Source organism: Amblyomma mixtum, chromosome 5, assembly GCF_055824585.1.
Source record: "Amblyomma mixtum isolate Tamu chromosome 5, ASM5582458v1, whole genome shotgun sequence".
Taxonomy (NCBI): Eukaryota; Metazoa; Arthropoda; class Arachnida; order Ixodida; family Ixodidae; genus Amblyomma; species Amblyomma mixtum.
The window spans coordinates 2775220-2793846 of NC_143016.1; the positions used below are offsets into that span (position 1 = coordinate 2775220).

Consider the following 18627-nt stretch of genomic DNA (forward strand, 5'->3'; position numbering starts at 1 on the left):
ATACCGGGCTAAATGTAACCAAACTTTTAAAAACAGGCGAAGTGTCCTAGTCCAGTGAAACCAACTGATGGTTGTTCATAGTCACGTGGCCTAGTCTTGAGTATTTTTTTCCATCTTCGAAGTTATTTAATTAGTTAAGTTTAATTAGCGAACTTTTTAATTGTTGACTTAAGAAAGAAAGCGTCAATGCAAAAGTTTTCGATCGCCTCGAAAAACCGCTAGTATACTGTTTCCGTCAAGTTACGATTTACGTAGCTTCATTTATTGGCCTTAAAAAAAAGTTGTCACGTGACCAGCTGCTCGCTCACTTCTCTACCCCAATGTGCACCCAAAGTCTCATCGAGGAGAGGACTTCAGAAAAAACGAATTTTATTCTTTAAGGTGCGTCTTGGGCCGTTGAAGGGGCACAGTTGTCATGTGGAAGCTTTTTTTTATTGTGCGGGTTATAGTTAAAGGCCGGTAAAAAAACTACTTTACGTAAATATTACTTTGCTGCAAATGTCTCAGTAGGCTGTTTCTCAAAGCGATCTACAACTTCTCTACTGAGCGGCAGGAGACTCCGGAGGCCGCATTGTATGAGGGTTGAATAGCCCACTTTTCATTTCGGATCCACTAGGTGCTCTGGCATTGGTTACTTTTGTTCGCTGATGTAGCCGCGGCGTTCAATCGCCCGTGGGAAGCGATCGGATCATTGGCTTCTTGGTGATCGAACCTCTCTATGGGCTGCGCATCGCAGCCAATGGTTAACCGGTGCGTGCGGAGAGTGTCGAAGGCCATCATCGACGTGGGAACCACCTATCTTATGATTTCTTGCAGTGGCTGCTTGCTGTTTTCGACTGATGCCACCGTCACGTTGACGTCAATCCTAATGAAATGAATAGTGGATATCCATTTCAAATGGATCGTTACAGAATACGGCCCCAGGTTTCTAATATAAATGGTAACGGGAAACGACGTAACGGGCTGCAATTTCCCGGCACCCACGCCAGGCACATTTGCGACCTCTGTAGACACAAGTACTAATTCTTGGAACCTCTCCGTAATGAAATGGTGTCCTTGGATGACTGTGATTAGATTCTACGAGATGGATTTTGCGTACTTAACCGTTTATTTTTCTAACAAAATTGCTTGCTTCGAAGTGCAGCACCTGTCCTCTCTCCTTTGGTCGCTGTTTTTTTCATGTCCTTTGTGTGTGTGTGTGTGTGTGTGTGTGTGTGTGTGTGTGTGTGTGTGTGTGTGTGTGTGTGTGCGTGTGCGTGTGCGTGTGTGCGTGTGCGTGTGCGTGTGCGTGTGCGTGTGTGTGTGTGTGTGTGTGTGTGTGTGTGTGTGTGTGTGTGTGTGTGTGTGTGTGTGTGTGTGTGTGTGTGGCGAGCGCTTGGTATCATGAATGCGAAAGAACTGGCTCAAGCAACCATCCTTTTACGACAGCCTTTCATTTTACATCACACACTTGAAGATTTCTACCTGCTATAAGCAGGCACATGCTCGTATGAGTGGTGGTTGCTTACTGAGCTGCCGTAGGATACACATATCTGTAAGGCCTCCGGCTGCCTTGGCTTCGTTTCAGTGTACGTTCGCAGTGGCAAATATTTACTTAACTTCGGTCGGCAGCTTTGGGAGACTTGTTTTTCCTTTCGCGTGGTGCTGACTGATCGCGGCTACGTTCACTGGCCGTTATAGCTGGCGAGCACCATATAAGGCGAGAACAATTTAGCCCGCGCTTCAAAAGCTTAATTTTCTTAGACGTAGCTCTCCCTTACACTTTTATTGCTACCGCTCCCAACTGTACTTCTAGCTATGCTCTCCCTTTTCCTTTCATTTCCTCCGGCCGCAGCTCCCTAAGATATTAGATAGCAGTTGCGGCGGCCGGCAACATTCTCTGCGTCGTTTTTTTATTTTTCTTTAAATAAACGACCACTGCTACTACTGGGCGGGGAAGTCTCAATTTATCTTAGTCAACGACGTTGGTCATGCGTTATCTGAAGCAAGTCCGTTTTTAGCGTTAGCCTCGAGTACTGAGAAGCGAAACTTTGAATGATGTGACTATATAGTCATTGACTATCACGGAGTGGTCAATGATGTCAACTTTGAATTGCTTAAGGAGTCTTACAAAGGTTGCGAAGAAACGGGAATTTGTGTAAAAATTGTTACATTAGAAAATTCGCTAACTTATGCTAATTTTTACTTTCCCATTAGAGCTATAATTGAAATCTCTGAGCGAACAGTAATTTATGACGTCATCACGTGCTTCGCAACGTTTTATGTGTGTCTCTTCTTTTTGGCACAGCTCGCTTTACGAGCATGGCAGCAGCCCTTAAAAGGCTAGTTTCTTTTTAAACTTAAGCGTTGATTTTGTTTCGAGATATAGAGTTCTTCATATATATACCATTTATAGCACGCGAAGTATTCCATGTTAAAAACACTGATCGCCACAGCACAAAGCCTTCAACTGGCCCACCTTCATCTATCCGGTAAGCTAGCTTTCATCAGTCTTCCCAGCATGCATTCGTATCTGTTATGCAGCCGTGTTCATGAACAGAGGCCTCGAATCTTGCCATAATGTTATGCTGAGGACAGCACATAATGTACAGTCATGGACAAAGTTAACAGGATGAGGACGCTGGGGCAATAATTGTTTCCGTGTGGTTAGACGGCCTAGTTAACTGAGAAGCTTATGAGGGAACACGCATGCTCTCCATCTGTGGAAACCAGCTGATTGAGCCGCGAGCCAACGCAGCAATACTTTGTTTTCGCGCAACTTCATCCCTTGAGACTCGGGTTCACGATTGCACGTACTCATCCTAAAGTATTCACGATGTGGCCGCACCAATTAGAGTCGGTCGGCCGGTCAGGGAATCAAATCAAGCAACCAGTTTAATAACAGATGCCAGTGCAACACAGGCCCCTTTCTACTGCGCCGCCACCTGTCGCCGTCATTTCGCCTTGGCTGCCCGCGTGTGTGCCGTCGTACGATAAACTCGCGCCGCTATTCAGAGCACAAGGGGCCGCCCCTAATCACGCGCTGATTCAATTAGCCGGACAAAAGCCAGTCTTGGCAAAAGCGGTCCCAGCCCTGAGTGGCAGGCAGCTTGTCTAAGCGGATTACGCAAATGAGATGGCCACTGATGGCCGGCGGTTCGAGAGGACCGACCGTAATTGCTGCGCCGCCTTTTTGTCGAGAAGCTGCTGTCGTCAGGACTCCCGGCTGGGAATGGTCCTTGTCGGTCGCGCATGGGCCACTTGGCTCGTTTTCTTAGCTTCGACGGCGAGCGCAAGTTGCGGGTTGGACACGATGAGAAAAAGAGAGAGCATTTCGTTTGCTCTGCACCCGGTGAAGGCACTTACTTTTGGTGTCGCCAGCTATTTCGGAGGAAGAGGAAACGCTCGGAGAAACCTGGCTCAAGATGAGAGCAGCGAACGCTGTCATTTGGCGCATTCATTGGCGCTCGGAACTTCTGGAGAAATAAAGCGCGTTATCAGAGAAAACGGAAGGCGCAACTTTTACAAGTTGACATCTGTAAGCTGGCACACTGAGCCTATATAAAGCAGAGCAGTAGCCTGGTTAAGACAGAAATAAAAAGCCCACAGAGCCGCACCTCTCCAGCTGGATATTGTCTCTCATGTTTCATAACACGAGCAATCACGAGGAAGTGCGTCGGCGTTAACTTTCCTAAACTTGCTTTGACGCTGACTAATGGTTTAAGTTTCGCGCTGGCTCGCCCGGAACCGCTGAAGTCGCCGGGGAGCTTAGTGGACACAGCTCCGTCTCCTTGCGCCTCACTGGTTTCTTGTTGGCTTCCAAATACTAACGCGCTCACGTTAGTATACACTTTCCGTCACTATCGTCTAGAGCTTGTGCAGAGCAGGCTCCAAAAGGTGAACTTAGCAGCTAAAGATCTTCACATGATCTGTGTGTCCAACTTCGCGCAAGCTCTAGCGCTTGAAATTAGCGTCTGTGACTGGCTGCGTGTCGCTTTGTATGCGAAGTAATGTGCCGCTCTAACACCCCACACAAGTATGATACCGACAGTGCACATTGTGGCGAAAAGGAAGCCGTGATGAATGCGCGTCGCCACGGCTGGCAGCAAAAGATCGACCCGACGGTTGGCCCGCTTCTCCTGCTGCTTGTCATTCTTGCTGCCGCTCTTCTTGGCGGCGCACTTCACGATGCTGCAGTGCCGCTCTGATTACAGAAGAGGTTGCGGATACTCTCCAGATAGAATGCTTCACAAGTGCACGTGAATAAGTGTGCCATGCATAGTACGTCCTTTCTACGTGCGTCCTTTTGTATGTCCTACAAAATAAGCTTGCCGGACTCTCGAAGTGCAACTTGCCTGTGAACGCATTCCAACAGGCTTCGCTTAGGGCATCTTGTGCTCGTTAAGCATAACGTTGCGCTTTGGTCCGTGGGGAAATCCGCCAGGTGTCGTGCGCACGTTCGGTGCGTGATGCCCGCCGTGCACGCCGTTGCGCCTTGGCCCCATCATCGTTTCTTCATCCTGTACCTTTGGTACTCAATTTGGCGGCGTTTCGATTACACCCCGCTGCGCACTCCGTTCTACAAAACATGCGCACTCAACCATGAAGCAACGTTAGAAGAAGTAAACACTATGTACTGGCACTGTATCCCGCCGGACGGACCAGCAATCGGCGTCCGCATTTGCTTGTGGACACTTCAAGCGCACTGCAGTTTTACAGAGCTGAGCACGCTTTTCTATAGAACACTCAAGCGGTCCAGAAAGAGAGAGACACGAACACGCGCTGGTCCTTCGTTTTAGTTGCGTTTCGTTCCTTCAAGATGCAATACCAACTCGCCCACAATGCTATGATGCTAGAAGTTACTCGAGCGGTGCTCTGCGAAAGAAAGGAAGCGGCATTTCTAAGTAGTTGCAGAGTGCCACAAATAATGATTGCGCCGAAGCGTAGCCCGATAGACGTACAAATAGAGACGGCACAAGCATCTTTCGCTACGCAGCCGCCTCCCCCCCCCCCCTCCCTCCCCCTCTGATTGTTCTAGACAAGCGTACTCACCTCTATACACAATGTCCGAGTACTTCAGGATTCTATCGCTAATGAGACCTCGCAGTAAAGCACATTCGCGGCCCTTTAGTGCGCTTAGCTGGAGAGGTTAGAATCCCTCATAAGAACAGCAACGCGGGGAGGATATAGCGAGGTGAAGAGCAGCTGTAAAAATTCCTGATAGCACTCGCCTGTTTGTAAACTTCTGCTTAAGATTCGAAATTGTCATTCCGCTGACTGGCTGCATCGCGCTCCATTTCCGCCACGCTTCATGGCAGGAATCTTTTTGCACCCGCCACCGCATAAACTGGCCTTCAGGCACAATGGAGAGCGTCAGAGTCACCAGGAAACTCTCTCTCACTGTTTCTCTAAAAAATATACGCCACTCTAAAATGTAGGCACAGTATAGACCTGAGCTGAGTTTTAAGTATACGACTCAAGATGGGCATAAACACGCAGCTTCGGCAGTTATCGAGGACGTAATCGTCTTCGGTAAACTTGCTTCGAGGTTGCCCCCAACCACTGCGGTGCGCAGAGGGCCACGGTAGTGTATGCCTAAGCTGGAGCAACATCGAAAAATAATTGCAGTGCCCCGGTGGAAGTTTGCAAAGAAGGCAAGGTAAGCACGGCCACAGAAGAAAGCGGCTTTTGGACAGCTGGCTACCAGCTCTGCACAAAAGGAGGAAAGATGTACCTAGATTCTAAATCACGATGCCTTTTCCGTGACCCGCTTTCGAGGCCAGTGGTTAGTTATTATTTCGCAGCGCTGCATGCTGGCGTCTATATAAAAAACAGTGAAACCATAGGCCAGGTCGCAACCGTGCTCAGAAATGCGGTCGCGAAGAGGCGCCGCCGTACTGATTTGATTCCACGCTTTCGGGCTCAGCAGCTTAGCACCATAACTACTGAGCCACAGCAGCGGGTCCACGAAGTTAAGCAATTAACATTTCACGATGTGCCCTGCAAAGTTGTGACCCAGAAGAATTGGATTTGCACTATAATGCGTTGCCATTCGTTGCCTAAACACAGGTTGGTTTCCTGTGAGAACTCATATATTAAGGATTGCCGCTGCTGCTTCGGCCTGGCATGAGCTCTCGACAAGGCCGCCTGTGGCCGTTACACTAACCGCACATCGCGGGTTACATTCTTTTGCGCCGGCAGTGGGGGTCCCCGGCGGGCCTCTCCTAACACGTCTATGGAATGCGCATTTATCGCAGTCTGGCCGGTGCTTCTTGGCTGTGGAGGCGAAGAAAGCTTTCGATCACGCTGCGGCCTGTCCGTGCGACAATGCGCCTGGGTGGCGAAGAAAGAGCGATAAAAACAGCCCAGCGTCGACAGCATCGAGAAAGCGTGTGCATACCACCCGCACTACAGCCCGGAGCTGTATTAACATGAAGCATGATTGCGTCGGAAGCGAACCAGCACACATACCCTATGGTTCGTAGACAGTGACAAAGGATGACTAGGGAGGAAAAAAACACTGATTCTCCCTGACATGCGTTGGTAACAAACCCTTTGAAGAGAGGAAGGACGCAAGAAAAAGTTGATGTCTCTGAAATTCGCATAAATGGTCTTGTCCTTGATGCTTACATTCACACAGCGCGACAACGAACACGGACAACAGGAAGACAGCACGAAGCGCTTTGTGGTGTCGCACCCGAACTGTGCCACGTGTATATGTACAGGATGTTTCACGTAAACTGAGTTAATGGTTAGACAAAAAGCGGTTCAGCGCAGCAGGCTGAAACTAACGCCATAGTGTTTCCTGTCGTGTGGCACTAACCAGAATATATTTTGGATTATTCCTAATTAGCTAGTTACCCGAGATTAATTATGTCATATTTTTAATAATCACTTTAAGGTCAAGTGCGTTTCGTTAAGTTTAGAGTGTGTGCAGAAACGACCCATCTAGTTTTTGTAAAAATTTGCGTCCTACATGGTCCTTTTTTCCAGCATTCAAAAAAATCCCGGGCACCCCGCCGCGGTGGGTCCTTTTTACAACGCTCGGCTGCTGACCCGAAAGACGCGGGTTCGATCCCGGCCGCGGCGGTTGAATTTCTTCGGAGGAGAAATTCTAGGGGCCCGTGTACTGTGGGATGTCAGTGCACGTTAAAGAACCCCGGGTGGCCGAAATTCCCGGAGTCTTTCACTACAGCGTCCCTCATAGCCTGAGTTGCTTCGGGACGTTAAACCGAAATAAACTAAACTAAAAAGTCCCGGGAAATGCGAGAAAAAAATCACGTGATTCCGCGTTTGTGCTGCAGGATTGTAGCGCTGCCACATGCGCTTTGAAGGAATGAAGTGTGCGCGCTCAAAGTTTCGACGTGAGCCGCCGAGGTCCTTGTAAGCATAGTTTTGAAAGTGCGCCAGCACTTTCTTCCTGAACGCGAAAAGTGTGCTCCGAGATTTGCGATGATTAAGTAATAGGCAGCGCACCGACAGCTAATTCAGACGGAGTTTTTACTGCTCTATCGCACAGAAAAAACGAAGTGAGGAAGGAAAAGCAGTGAATTCATGTTGTTCAAGGTAGCCCCGCTTTTTCTTTCTTTTGTATCATTTTGCAACCCGCCTAATTGAGCTACGGACTCACGACCACCCCGCACATTTCGTTCGTCCAAAACGTGGTTGGGAACGCTGCATTATGGTGGTGGCGCACGAGAGCTGTCGCCTCGCATTACTTTTTTCACATTTCGCGGCCTTTCATTAAATGCTGCAAGAGATGACCACGCAGGAGGTACGTTGCCACGAAGACCTGAATCGGTTGTTTCTGCACCCCTTTGCAACTTCACGAAATGCACTTGGCCCTAAATTAATATTAAAAGTTTCTACGTAATTCATATTTATTATTAACTGATTAGGCACAATTAAAAATTACTCCGAGAAACGCCCCTTGAGGGCACACAGTATGCCGTTGGTTTCACCCAACTCCAGTCTCCCGCTTTTTTGAAATCCTTGGCTCAAGTTACGTGAAACATCCTGCATGTAAACCTATAGCGTAAAAACTTTACGGGGCGCGCGGGTTCAGAAAAACATGCATTCTGTAGAAGCCACTAAGCGCACTCTGAAATGAAAACCTGCAGCCTGTGCTTTAGGGCCGGAACTGTAGAGCCATTCTTACACTATTGGCCCATGCTAGACGGAAATCCGGCGACACGACTGGCCCACAAACTTCTGACGCCAGCTGTACATGTTGCTGTCTACGTATGCCAGAAACCACTACTTTCACTTCACTTGCTGTTGTCACATATGTAACCGCTGCTCGACAGCTGTTCCTGTGTAGCACGAAACTGCGAATGCGGAAGTTGAGGCGGATATTCCTCTCGCATTTACCCTTAGTATTTTCCCGAGTACAAATCTCGCCCTTCCTTTGTTGTTCGCTTGGCCAGAGGAGGGCTGTCACTGTTATTACCAGTGGCGAGTCTCGGTGGTCGACTCCACTGATTGGCCAAGGAATGGACGCGCGCTTCCTCCTCGCTTCCGGCACTGCTTGTGTTGGCGCTAGCTTCACTGGGATGGGAAACCAACGTCGTCTAGGAATTCGGCCGCCGACGCGATTGGAAATGCCTGGCGGCACCTTCCTGAATTACCGCCGTTCCGCAAATATCACGAATGGAGAGAGCCCAGGTTTCGGCAAGCTGTCGGGAGTATTAGGCACTGCTTCCTCGTGCGCATGCTATTTATTCATGGGCCGCCCATTACCCCATGGTGTTTCGGAGTAAAGCGTCGTATTCTGAACTAAAAGTTTGGCTGCTTAGTTTTAGAGTTAGACTACACTTAGACCGGTGAATTTAAGGGAAACCACCAGGTGGAGTGGATTCGAGTCAGGAATAATTACTGATTACCATCCATCCATAACGTTTTTTTTTCGAGGTGAAAGTTGGGCAGCATTACCCTGCAGCCGTTGGCTGCGCTCAGGTGGGTGTTAATAATAATAAATTCAAAATAGTTTATCTTTCTTTACTATAAGGAATGTAGCAGCCGTGATAAAGATGCTACAATCAGCAGCTTGACGGGGCGGCTTTAGCGCTTTTTGCAGCTGACAGCACGAACAAGGTGATACAAATTAACTCCTGACGTACATGGATAAATAAAGGATGTAATCATACTGAAGGTAGAAGAAACGCATCGTTTGTGCATCGGGCGACGAGTCTTGAAATCAATAAAAAAGTAATAAAAATAACATTATAACGAGTTAAAAACAAAACGCCGAACAGGAAGCAACGTTAACTCAGTATGTCATGAACTAGCCCGATGAAAAAAAAAAAAGGAATTTTCGCGTCACTGTGCTAGCTGAAATACATGGTCATTAAGGCTAATGAAATGACATTTTCATTTTAGAATTAGCGATTTTGCAGCCTATGTTTCTTACAGTCGAGTAATATAAATCTGATAAAGCTTTCAACCTGTGTGCAATAGCAAAAACACCGGAGGAAACATGCAAAAGCCTTCGTGGAAACATTCCACGAAGTGATTTAAACGAAACAATTAGAAAATTTTCATCATTATTTCTTAAGAATTAACTTAGCCAGGGAGGCATCATGAAACGAACTATCTGTTTACCGTACAGTCACTAACGTGCCAATGTTCGCGGTTATGAGTGCTGTATAAAACCACGTTGTAATGAACAGCCGCTAAGTGTGTTAGTGTGTTGTTTAAAAAAAGACCAAGTTTAGCCGACAAAGAAGAAAGACGTTAAATTAACAATTCTAAGCTGCTTAAAGAATGATCCCGTGTGCGCGAGATAAGGAGCTTCAAAAATTTATGGAATGACTCTTCTCTGAAGCAGCAATAAATTTGTGGTATTTTCTCTCGAGTTGTAGTTGCTCAACTTATGCGCAATAATTAAGGGGAGATGCTGGCCTTAAACTATTTTTTTCTTTCTCATGAATGACAGCATCCTTATCATAATCGCTGCGGAAGTGTGTTTTTAATCTAGAATCTAGATATGCAATTAGATTTGGCATTGTGCACATAAATTATGAGTTATAAGGAGTTTTGACAATTTAACTGAACTGTTCGTTACAGGCTGGCAGCCAAAAGATGTTTTTGAATCTTTAGAAATATATACAGAATTCCATCAACCGAGATGTAGATTTGCCGTGATGCAGTTTTAACATTTGCCTCAGTGAAAATTTTAAACAACCTGTAAATAGAACGTAAGAAATGGATTGCCTCGTAATTCAAAAAAGCAGCCAATTAAATTTAATGCATGATGTAAAAGTTGGGCAAAATAACCTCACCGCACTGCCACACTCCTCCCGAAAAAATTCAGGCTAAACTCATTTCATTTCAGTCGCTTAACTGAAACCTGAGAAAATCCCCGCAAAGCAGAGACAGTCTTTGCAAAATCAGGAGCTGATATAAAAAATTGCGAGGACACTTTAGTTGCCAAGCTGTGGACACTATGTCGTGACGACTTCCGGTGGATGTGACGCCACACCGGTCCCATGGTTATATCGATACCCAAATTGTCAGGGATCCCAAATTTTTCAAAGATTTGGATAGCCAAATCTTCAGGGATCTTGAGTGTTAATTATGCTTAATTACTTATGTTTTCATCTAATTTGACACAAATCCCACGTTTTTCTGACCATTCTGTGAAAATTTTCACTATGCCGTGACGACTTCCGGTGGATGTGACGTCACACTGTTCCCGCGGCTATATCGACATCCGCGCTATTTCGACGCAATTTCGACATTTTTGCTTATAATTAATTAACTAATTCCTCTACAGTCATCAAACCTGGCTTCTATGATCATTTTTCCTCCTCTATCTGAAGCAACCATTGGTTTTCTATCTTTTTTAGTTCCCGAGTTCAACGCGTGTGAAATGCTTTGTTAACGGACGGACGACAGTATGAGTTATTAAAGGCTTTCGCCTTAAAAAGGCTTCAAATCGGCGTCCGCTTATTGAGCGGCGGGAAGTCAAGCTGAAGAAAACGACTGTAGCGTTGCTACGCTGTTGTGATGCTATCTTGATAAGTGTGAAAGGGAACGGCGTGAAAATAGCTTTTAAACCATGGCACAATCGCGGCGGTCACAGAGCGGTTTCAGAATTTCGATCGCGTGAAGTGGAACGTTGTTCTTGTTGTTAATCTCGTAAAATGGCGCATGCCCACACTGTACGAAGTTACGCCTTTTCTAAACTCGCGTTCAGTTTTTGTCCCTCGCGATCCTCGAACTGATAATTCTTTTTGTACTTTGGAACTGTTTTGAGTGTGGATAATTTTGAGAGATATACTTTGAAGTGCATTTAGTTCGAAGAACTGTTTTTCCAAAAATGGAGTTTTTAGTGAAAAGAAAACATTATAAATAAAGCAAATTATAAGTTCAATGCGAAAATACTGTGCAATATCTGCGCATGGAAGCAATCGTGTATGAAGTATATGTACTTTGGAAGTACATATACTTCATACACGATTGCTTCCATGCGCAGATATTGCACAGGGGCACGGGTCTTCTTCTGGCGGAAATAAAGTTTCTTCATCATCATCGTGTATGAAAGCTTTGTAACTAAACATTCTACTTGAGCAACGCGTATCGCGTGTTCTGAAATATAAACACTGAATGTTTCAACATATTTTATGGCTTCTACCTGAATGTTATTGGCTATCAGAGGAAGTAGCTTGAATACCTTGTTTCAGGGGTTGCAGATTACGGCCTTTGTTTTGTTTATGTTAATTTTTAAGCTATTTGTACGGGCTCATTAGTCACTTTTATCCAAGAAAGTTTTAGCATGACAAGCTAGTTCAATCAAATAATTACCAAAAAAAGAAAAGTTCTATCATCGGTCTAAACAATGCTCATAGCGGAAGGATCTGTCTTGACTATATCACTGACGTGAAGAGGGAAAAGAATAGGACCTAAAATGCTTCCTTGCGGCGAACAGCTTAGCTGCGGAAGAGGAACTGTTGATTTCTACGAACCTGCGTAAGATGAAGCCAAGGAGCAGGCAGTGCCACGTAGACCATAGCGGTCGAGTTTATTGTGTGGTGTTTCGCGATGGAATCTCTCGAAAGCTTTAGATAAATTCGAGAATATACCGCAGTCTAGTTCTTTACCTTCAAAGTTACGTTATATATATTCTTTTTCGGCAACCAAGGTCAGTTCGGTTGACCAATTTTTCCTAAAGTCATACTCAGCTGCATCATCGTCCATCACTTCACCACGATTTTTTCCACTCATCGTCAGCCTTCTTTCCGCACCTCGGCCATCCGTTGAAAGTTGAACGCATCGCATGCCGTTCATCTGCATTTGCTAAGTCTTTGGTACAACGGAGTATAAGGCAGTGAAATAACCTACCAGCAAACGTAGCCATCGAACCTAACGCCTCTAAACTTCATGACCTAATACGCAGTGACGCTGGTATTTAAAAACCAAATTTCTGCTTTTTTTTTAGCGTCGTACTTTTCGGACTGTTTGTTGCGCTTTTTTTGTGTCCATTGGTTTCTGTGTGTTTGTCGTGACCTAATATTGTATCGCCTACCTAGGATTTCTATTCTAATGCTTATTAATTTTTTCTCTCTCGTTTTGTTTGTATTCCTGTTGTTACGTATTTAAATTTTACATGTTACCAGTAGCCTCTCAGTTGTACCTTTTTCATGTTCTTGTTGTTTATTGCTTTGCAACCTCCACCTCCCATGTAATACCCTCAATGAGGACGTTTAGGGGTATCGTGAAGTAAATAAAAGTAAACATCGTTAGGGTTCCAAGAAATTCTTCCGTCGGCACGTGACAGTGTGACATCGCGCCTACCTTCGTAATTATAGACCCTGCTAGGTTTGCGAAGGCGCTGGCGTGTCTTCTTTCGACGCGAAGGCCTGCCCTCTCGCCTGATCGTACACGGAGCGCCGGTTCTGCCGTCGCCAGTATCCGTACGCAGCGGATGCTACAGGAAGAGACGAGGCGCCAGTCAGTCCACGTGAACGTGAAATGGCGAGCTTCCCAGGTGCGGCAGCGTCGACGCCTCAGAGGGTGAAGAAAGCATCGCCGGCATCGCACGGGGATCGGCTTGCCGTTGCACGCCGGCTGAAAGAGAAAACGTACGAGCCGCGGTGGAGGAGGCCTAGAAGGTGCACGTCGATAGGACCGGACGCGCCGACAACACGATCGTCTTACGGTTCCGCAGCACGAGAAATAGTGGTCGCCTATGGAACGCGAGTGGCATGCGTGTCTCTGCACGGGAACGACGCGAAGAGACTGCCAGGTGCGAAGATACTTGAAACTTCGCACATCGAACCAGCTTGCCGAACAACAAGACCGCCACGCCAGATCAAGAGCCACCCTGGATGCCCGGAAAGGACAAGCCCCGACCTGCCGGACCAAGAACCAAGTCTCCCGCAAGCCAGCGATGAGTGGGTCCCAGTTTACCCTTCAGGCAGGGTTAATAATAATAAGTACTGTTTCTCCGGATTACCGCTTTGTTGGCTCAGTTCTCCTCGCCTCAGCAGGACCACTAGATTGCAGCTTATCCAGTTGCGTTGTGCCGCAAATGACAGCGGCGTGCCCTAACAATGATCACAGCACACGACGAAGCCGAAACCGAATGTCTTGAGTGTAAATTAAAGATGGATCTAATTTGAGAGCTGTACAGGGATCAACGAATGCGCTACTCCAGACACGGGGCATGTGTTTTAATGCTGGTCGATGCTTATAGTGCGAAAGGTCTCACCCGATATTTTTGGCAGTCTTCAAGTACTTAGGCATTATAGGGCGTAATACGTCTCTTTCCTTTCTGACCTTGGTGCATTCTGTCCAATGTGTGTCATCTGCAAAAGTGCATCTTCTATGTCGAAACAGCTGATGCTGTGGCTATTTTTTGTCCGAAGTATACGCATTCAAGAAGGAAAATTGGTGACGTCGCTAATAACCTCACTTACTGACAGTAAATCAGGATCTTAGGATGTTCCTGGACGACGCCGTATGGCACCTGGTTTTTGCTCTGGTGAGACTTCTATGCAATCGCGTAAAATGAATAAAACAACGGTTAATTCGACTATTGAAGTGAAATTTCTTAAAGGATGCCTGCATAGGTTTTAGAATTCTACTAGCTTAAACGGTCGATGGTTGAAAACTTGCAGGTAAAGCATGCGAAGTGCTTTTGGGCTAGCGTTTGAAATGGTGACGTAACCGCCGATTAAAATCGCGACGGCATTCAAGCTTCTCTGCAACGCGCAGCGCCATTTCAGGGGCGCATTATGACATCATCGATAGTACAGGCACATTTTCAAGGCATGAGCGCTTCCTTTAAAGAAAAAAAGCCAACGCCGCCGAATGCAAAGCCCACCGGGCGTTGTTTGGCAGCATCCAACGACGCACGGTACGGTTTGTTGACGATAGCGAAATTCTACATCTTACCGTCCGTGACGTCACACCGAGCTTCTTAGCACTCCTTCGATGCTGCGAGGAGAAGCACAAAATTTAATCGTCGGTAACGTCGCCATTTCAAATGCTGTCGCAAAAAAACTTGGCATGCTTTACCTACAGCCTATATAGATTTCAGTCCTTGAATCTCCAGAAATTCTCGAAAGTGGTGCAGTTGCCTTTCAAATCAATGGCTGGAAGAGATGCAGTGAAGTTGTATTCCGCAACATTGCTGGCTGCTTAGAGCTTTTTTTCTGAGAGAACATTTGGTCTTCTGATATGGCTCCAACATCATGAATGAGATCACTTTTACGGAAGGGCGTACCGACTTAGCTAAAATTATCCAGCTAACGAAGTTTGCTTCCAGCCGTACAGAGGAGCCTCTTACCGCACGTCTGAAGGCGAAGTGGTCCCGAAAGGTGAGATCAAGGATTATTCACCATTTAGAGATTTAGAGCTTGAGGGGTGCCGTAAGTGTCACACTGCACGGTTAAGGAACAGACCCTGCTGTCTGGCTACTTTTGGCAAAGACAGTACATTTGCTTCTGCATACAACTACGGAAGAAATCGACGGACGCCTTAAAAAGACGCAAAATCGCAGCCCTGAGAGTCAGCCGCCCTCGTAGCGACGATTTCACGGCGGCAACTCTTCTCCGGGGGTGTTTTCGAAAGCAACCACTAGGCGTCTTTCAGTGGCGCTACTACGGGCAGTTCGCGGGGCGTATTCCTGAATTCCTGCCTAGGCTAATCTGCGCGTGGCGTGCACAATATGATAGGCGTCACTCACGCACACTCTAAGAGGTGTAACGAATCCGTAGTACGGGTTTTACTGGAACACTTTACTAATTGTCGCCATTATTGGCAGTAATCGTCGCAGAGGACAAAAACGACTGATGTCAACTGTGCTGCAGTTTTTAGACATTGAGGCTGTCGATAGCCAGTGGCCGGACTGGCCATGAGTTCTACTTCCACAGACTCTCCGCAGTATCTCCGCTGTAACGTCGTTGCGTTTGCGCGCAATAATCGCGTACTTTTTCTGGCCGCCTACGCTGCTGCGCGTTACGCGAGGAGTTTCTTTGGCTCGCTTTAGTGCTTTATTTTACGATGATACTGGCGGCGTTCATTGGCCCCAATAATCCGCCGCGGTGGGTCGGTGGTTAAGCGCTCGGCTGCTAAGCCCGAGGATGCGGATTCGATACCGGCCGTGGCGGCAGCGTTTCGATGAAGGCTCAACGATGGACAATCACTTCACCAGCAGCCTATGCGAGTACCTCGCCGAAACTGGTCTACACTCCTTCTTTTAACTTTCTGTAATCTACATTCCACTCCCCCTTTTCTCAACTTATGCCTCAAGGCAGACTTCACGAATAAAAAAAAAATGCGCTCGCGTGTTGTGCGATGTCAGTGATGGTAAAAGAACCCTTGGGAGCCTAAATTAATACGGAGCCTGCCAATACGGCGGCAGTTACAGTTCACGTCGCTCTAGGAGGTTGAACCCCGTGTACCTACCATATACCAACTTCATTGTCAGTCAGAGTCAGAAATTGCGCGGCACTGCCTTCTTCACTAGCACCCCTTCGTGGCAAACACATAGCTGCCAAGTTATCTTCTTCTTCTTCTTCACCATAAGTAAATGGCACATACCCACGCGGGGGGATTGGCCAAGGTGCAGGGAAGAAGAAGAAGAAGGAGTCTACCAGCAGGGCGGTCTATGCACTGCGGCTATCGAATCCTCCACTATGCAGGCCCCCTCGGTCCCACTGTCCCTGACGAGCGTGCCCACCCAGATCGGGGTGGAGGCCACCACGACGTATGACAGCGAAGCGACGTCGAAGCAGCACACTTCGCTGTTACTCAAGGTGAGACGACTCCTCGCGACTGTAAGCGGCCAAAATAGAGGCTTTCTCACCTGCATTGAGGTGAGACCACGATGAGCAGTATACGGAAGGGCGGGAGGAGCCTTGACGCAAGAGGTTAGCGTGGACAGCTAACCTCCAAAATGTAACGTCTAACACTCTGGCTGTCCTCCAGGGCCCACATTCTAACTTGGATCCCCTGAGACGTCCGATTAGTCGGCGAAAACGCCGGAAGCGGTTGTAGCTTCCTGATGCGAATAAATGGGTCGTGGTGGGATCGTCTGCGCTCTCTAGGGCATAGAATTTCTACTATTACCTGGAAAGCTGGCACGCTGTACTTCAGCCACCATAGACGCTCAAAGCATCATGGGGCGGTGAGCGACTTGGTGCGGGACAGTCGGCTTTTTTCGGGAATATGGCGTGGCACTACTAAGATGTTTCATTCCGAAAACGCTGTTCTCCGTGGGTACGCGCGTACATGCTGCTTAGAGAAGAGCTGCCAGACGGCGCGCCCCACGGGCAAACAGCTTTGGCGTTAATGTAGTGCGCAAAGGGCATTGTTGCGAAAACGTAACAGCGCGGGACGCCAGAGATAGGTTTCTTTTTTTACGAGATGCCAATAAAACACCTCTTAAAGTATTTAAGCAACAACATTTTTTTTTTTTGAAAGCAGGTTTCTTTTTTAAACTGTGCCTGTTAAGTACGAAATATTAGTTTATTGTTTTCAATACTCGGCCAATAGGAGAGCAAGCCAGATCTCTTAATTCGGACAAAATTTGAATTTGCGTGCCTTTCTGCTTGTTGGTTGCAATTTATAGAGAAGATATTGAATGTTAGGGCATTATTCATTATCAAACAACGTCTATTTTATTATTATTTTCTTGCCAAATTTTGTGGTTCCGCACCGAGTAACTCACCGGTCATGGTGCTTTGAGCGCCCATGGTGGCTGAAGTGGTCTCGAGGGGCCTCCACGCAAACTCCCATAGACGGGGCGCCAGCTTTCCCTCTGGGTAATAGTAATAGTAAGAAACACTATGCTCGACGGAGAAAGCCGGAGTCTCGCCGCAGTTGCGGAAGCCCTTTTCCGACCTAAATGTTTAACACATTCTAAGGCATTGAGCTAATACAACTCGTGATTATCATCCTGATCACATACTTTTGGACATAAAATTTTTCTGGTTAACAAAAATAGTCACATTTTTGTTGCTGCTTTTAGCACTTTAAGCTCAGCTGCTATGCAACTCCGGCTACTTCCAAATTACTTTTATACGCCATGAGGCGATTTCTCCCGAACTGGCGCGTTTCCGAGAATTTAGGTTATCTATACCGCTGCGTGCAAGTGTGCGAACAGATACGAAATGAAGCTCGTATAAAACCGCAATGCACAGCCGAGCCGAGTAGGTATCGCGCACGCCGTATGACGCTGTCCTTGGGCGTAGTCGTCGTACGCCACTTACCTAAAGAGAACATGGAGTGCGGCGACGTTTCCGTTTGTACTCTTAATCCGCGAAGACAAAGATGACATGTTTCGCGGTTGGAGATATCCGAATAAACTCAGGCGACTAGCAAACGGCCTTGAGGCGCAAATCATCTCCTGCTTGCGATGTTTCATCACCTCTAATGAATTTTAAGTGTGCCGTGACTCATTATAAATTAAGTGCACGGCAATTAGGATCATTAAAAAGCATCGGAATTAGCTTCAGGCGAATCGCCTGCATTTGCGCTAACATTCGTGTGTGTTAGCGCTGTCGTTTTCTTTCTAGCGATTGCCAGATGGAAGACAAATGTTATAGCACATTCGAAGGTAAGCTGAAAAGACAATCTCGGAAATTTTATGAAGCCTAGACGCAAATACCCATCTAAATATAACGGCGGCCGACGAGTCCTGCGGCAGTTTGATGCACTCTCGCAAACAGCGGCGCCTCTAGCGGCCAGCGCTGGCCCTATATTTATTATTTATTTATTTGTACGTACTGCAACTTCATCTGGAACTAAAGTAAGAGAGCGAGCCCTCATAAAAGTGCATGTTAAAAAATGTAGGGTAAACATGCAATATATTCAAGCAGCAAGAACAAACAAGTTCCAAACATAGCCCATATTAGCTAATAAATCTTAATAAGGTGAGTGATTAGCACTGCCCAACTGCATCGATAAACTTAAGCTATGGAAGTGAGCGAAAAGAGCAAGGAACAATATTCTAAGCCTTGACGGTACGAGGTGAAAAAAAAACTATATTTAAATGGATTGCATCGAGCAAAATAAGGGGTGAGGTCAAGGTTATGGTAATACTTTGAGGTAGTGGGTTCAGGTCGGTAATATATAACTTGTGCATGAAGGTATTGATAATTTGTATGAACAATTTCACACGGAAAGTTCAAAGCCTCCATA

At 46.7% G+C, this 18627-nt stretch overlaps 1 protein-coding gene across 3 annotated transcripts in view; it reads left to right on the forward strand.

Moving 5' to 3' along the window:
* LOC149341140 (uncharacterized) overlaps nt 1-18627 on the forward strand; it is an 88522-nt gene that overhangs the window by 38950 nt on the left and 30945 nt on the right. For 2 of the 3 annotated variants that reach the window (XM_089543020.1, XM_089543021.1), the window contains exon 1: nt 16070-16241. The exons of the other annotated variant lie outside the window; for it this stretch is intronic. In XM_089543020.1, the coding sequence (XP_089399146.1) occupies nt 16122-16241 (120 nt within the window). In that variant the 5' untranslated portion in view covers nt 16070-16121. Of the gene's footprint in view, nt 1-16069; nt 16242-18627 lie in introns of those variants that run through there. 3 annotated transcript variants of the gene reach the window in all.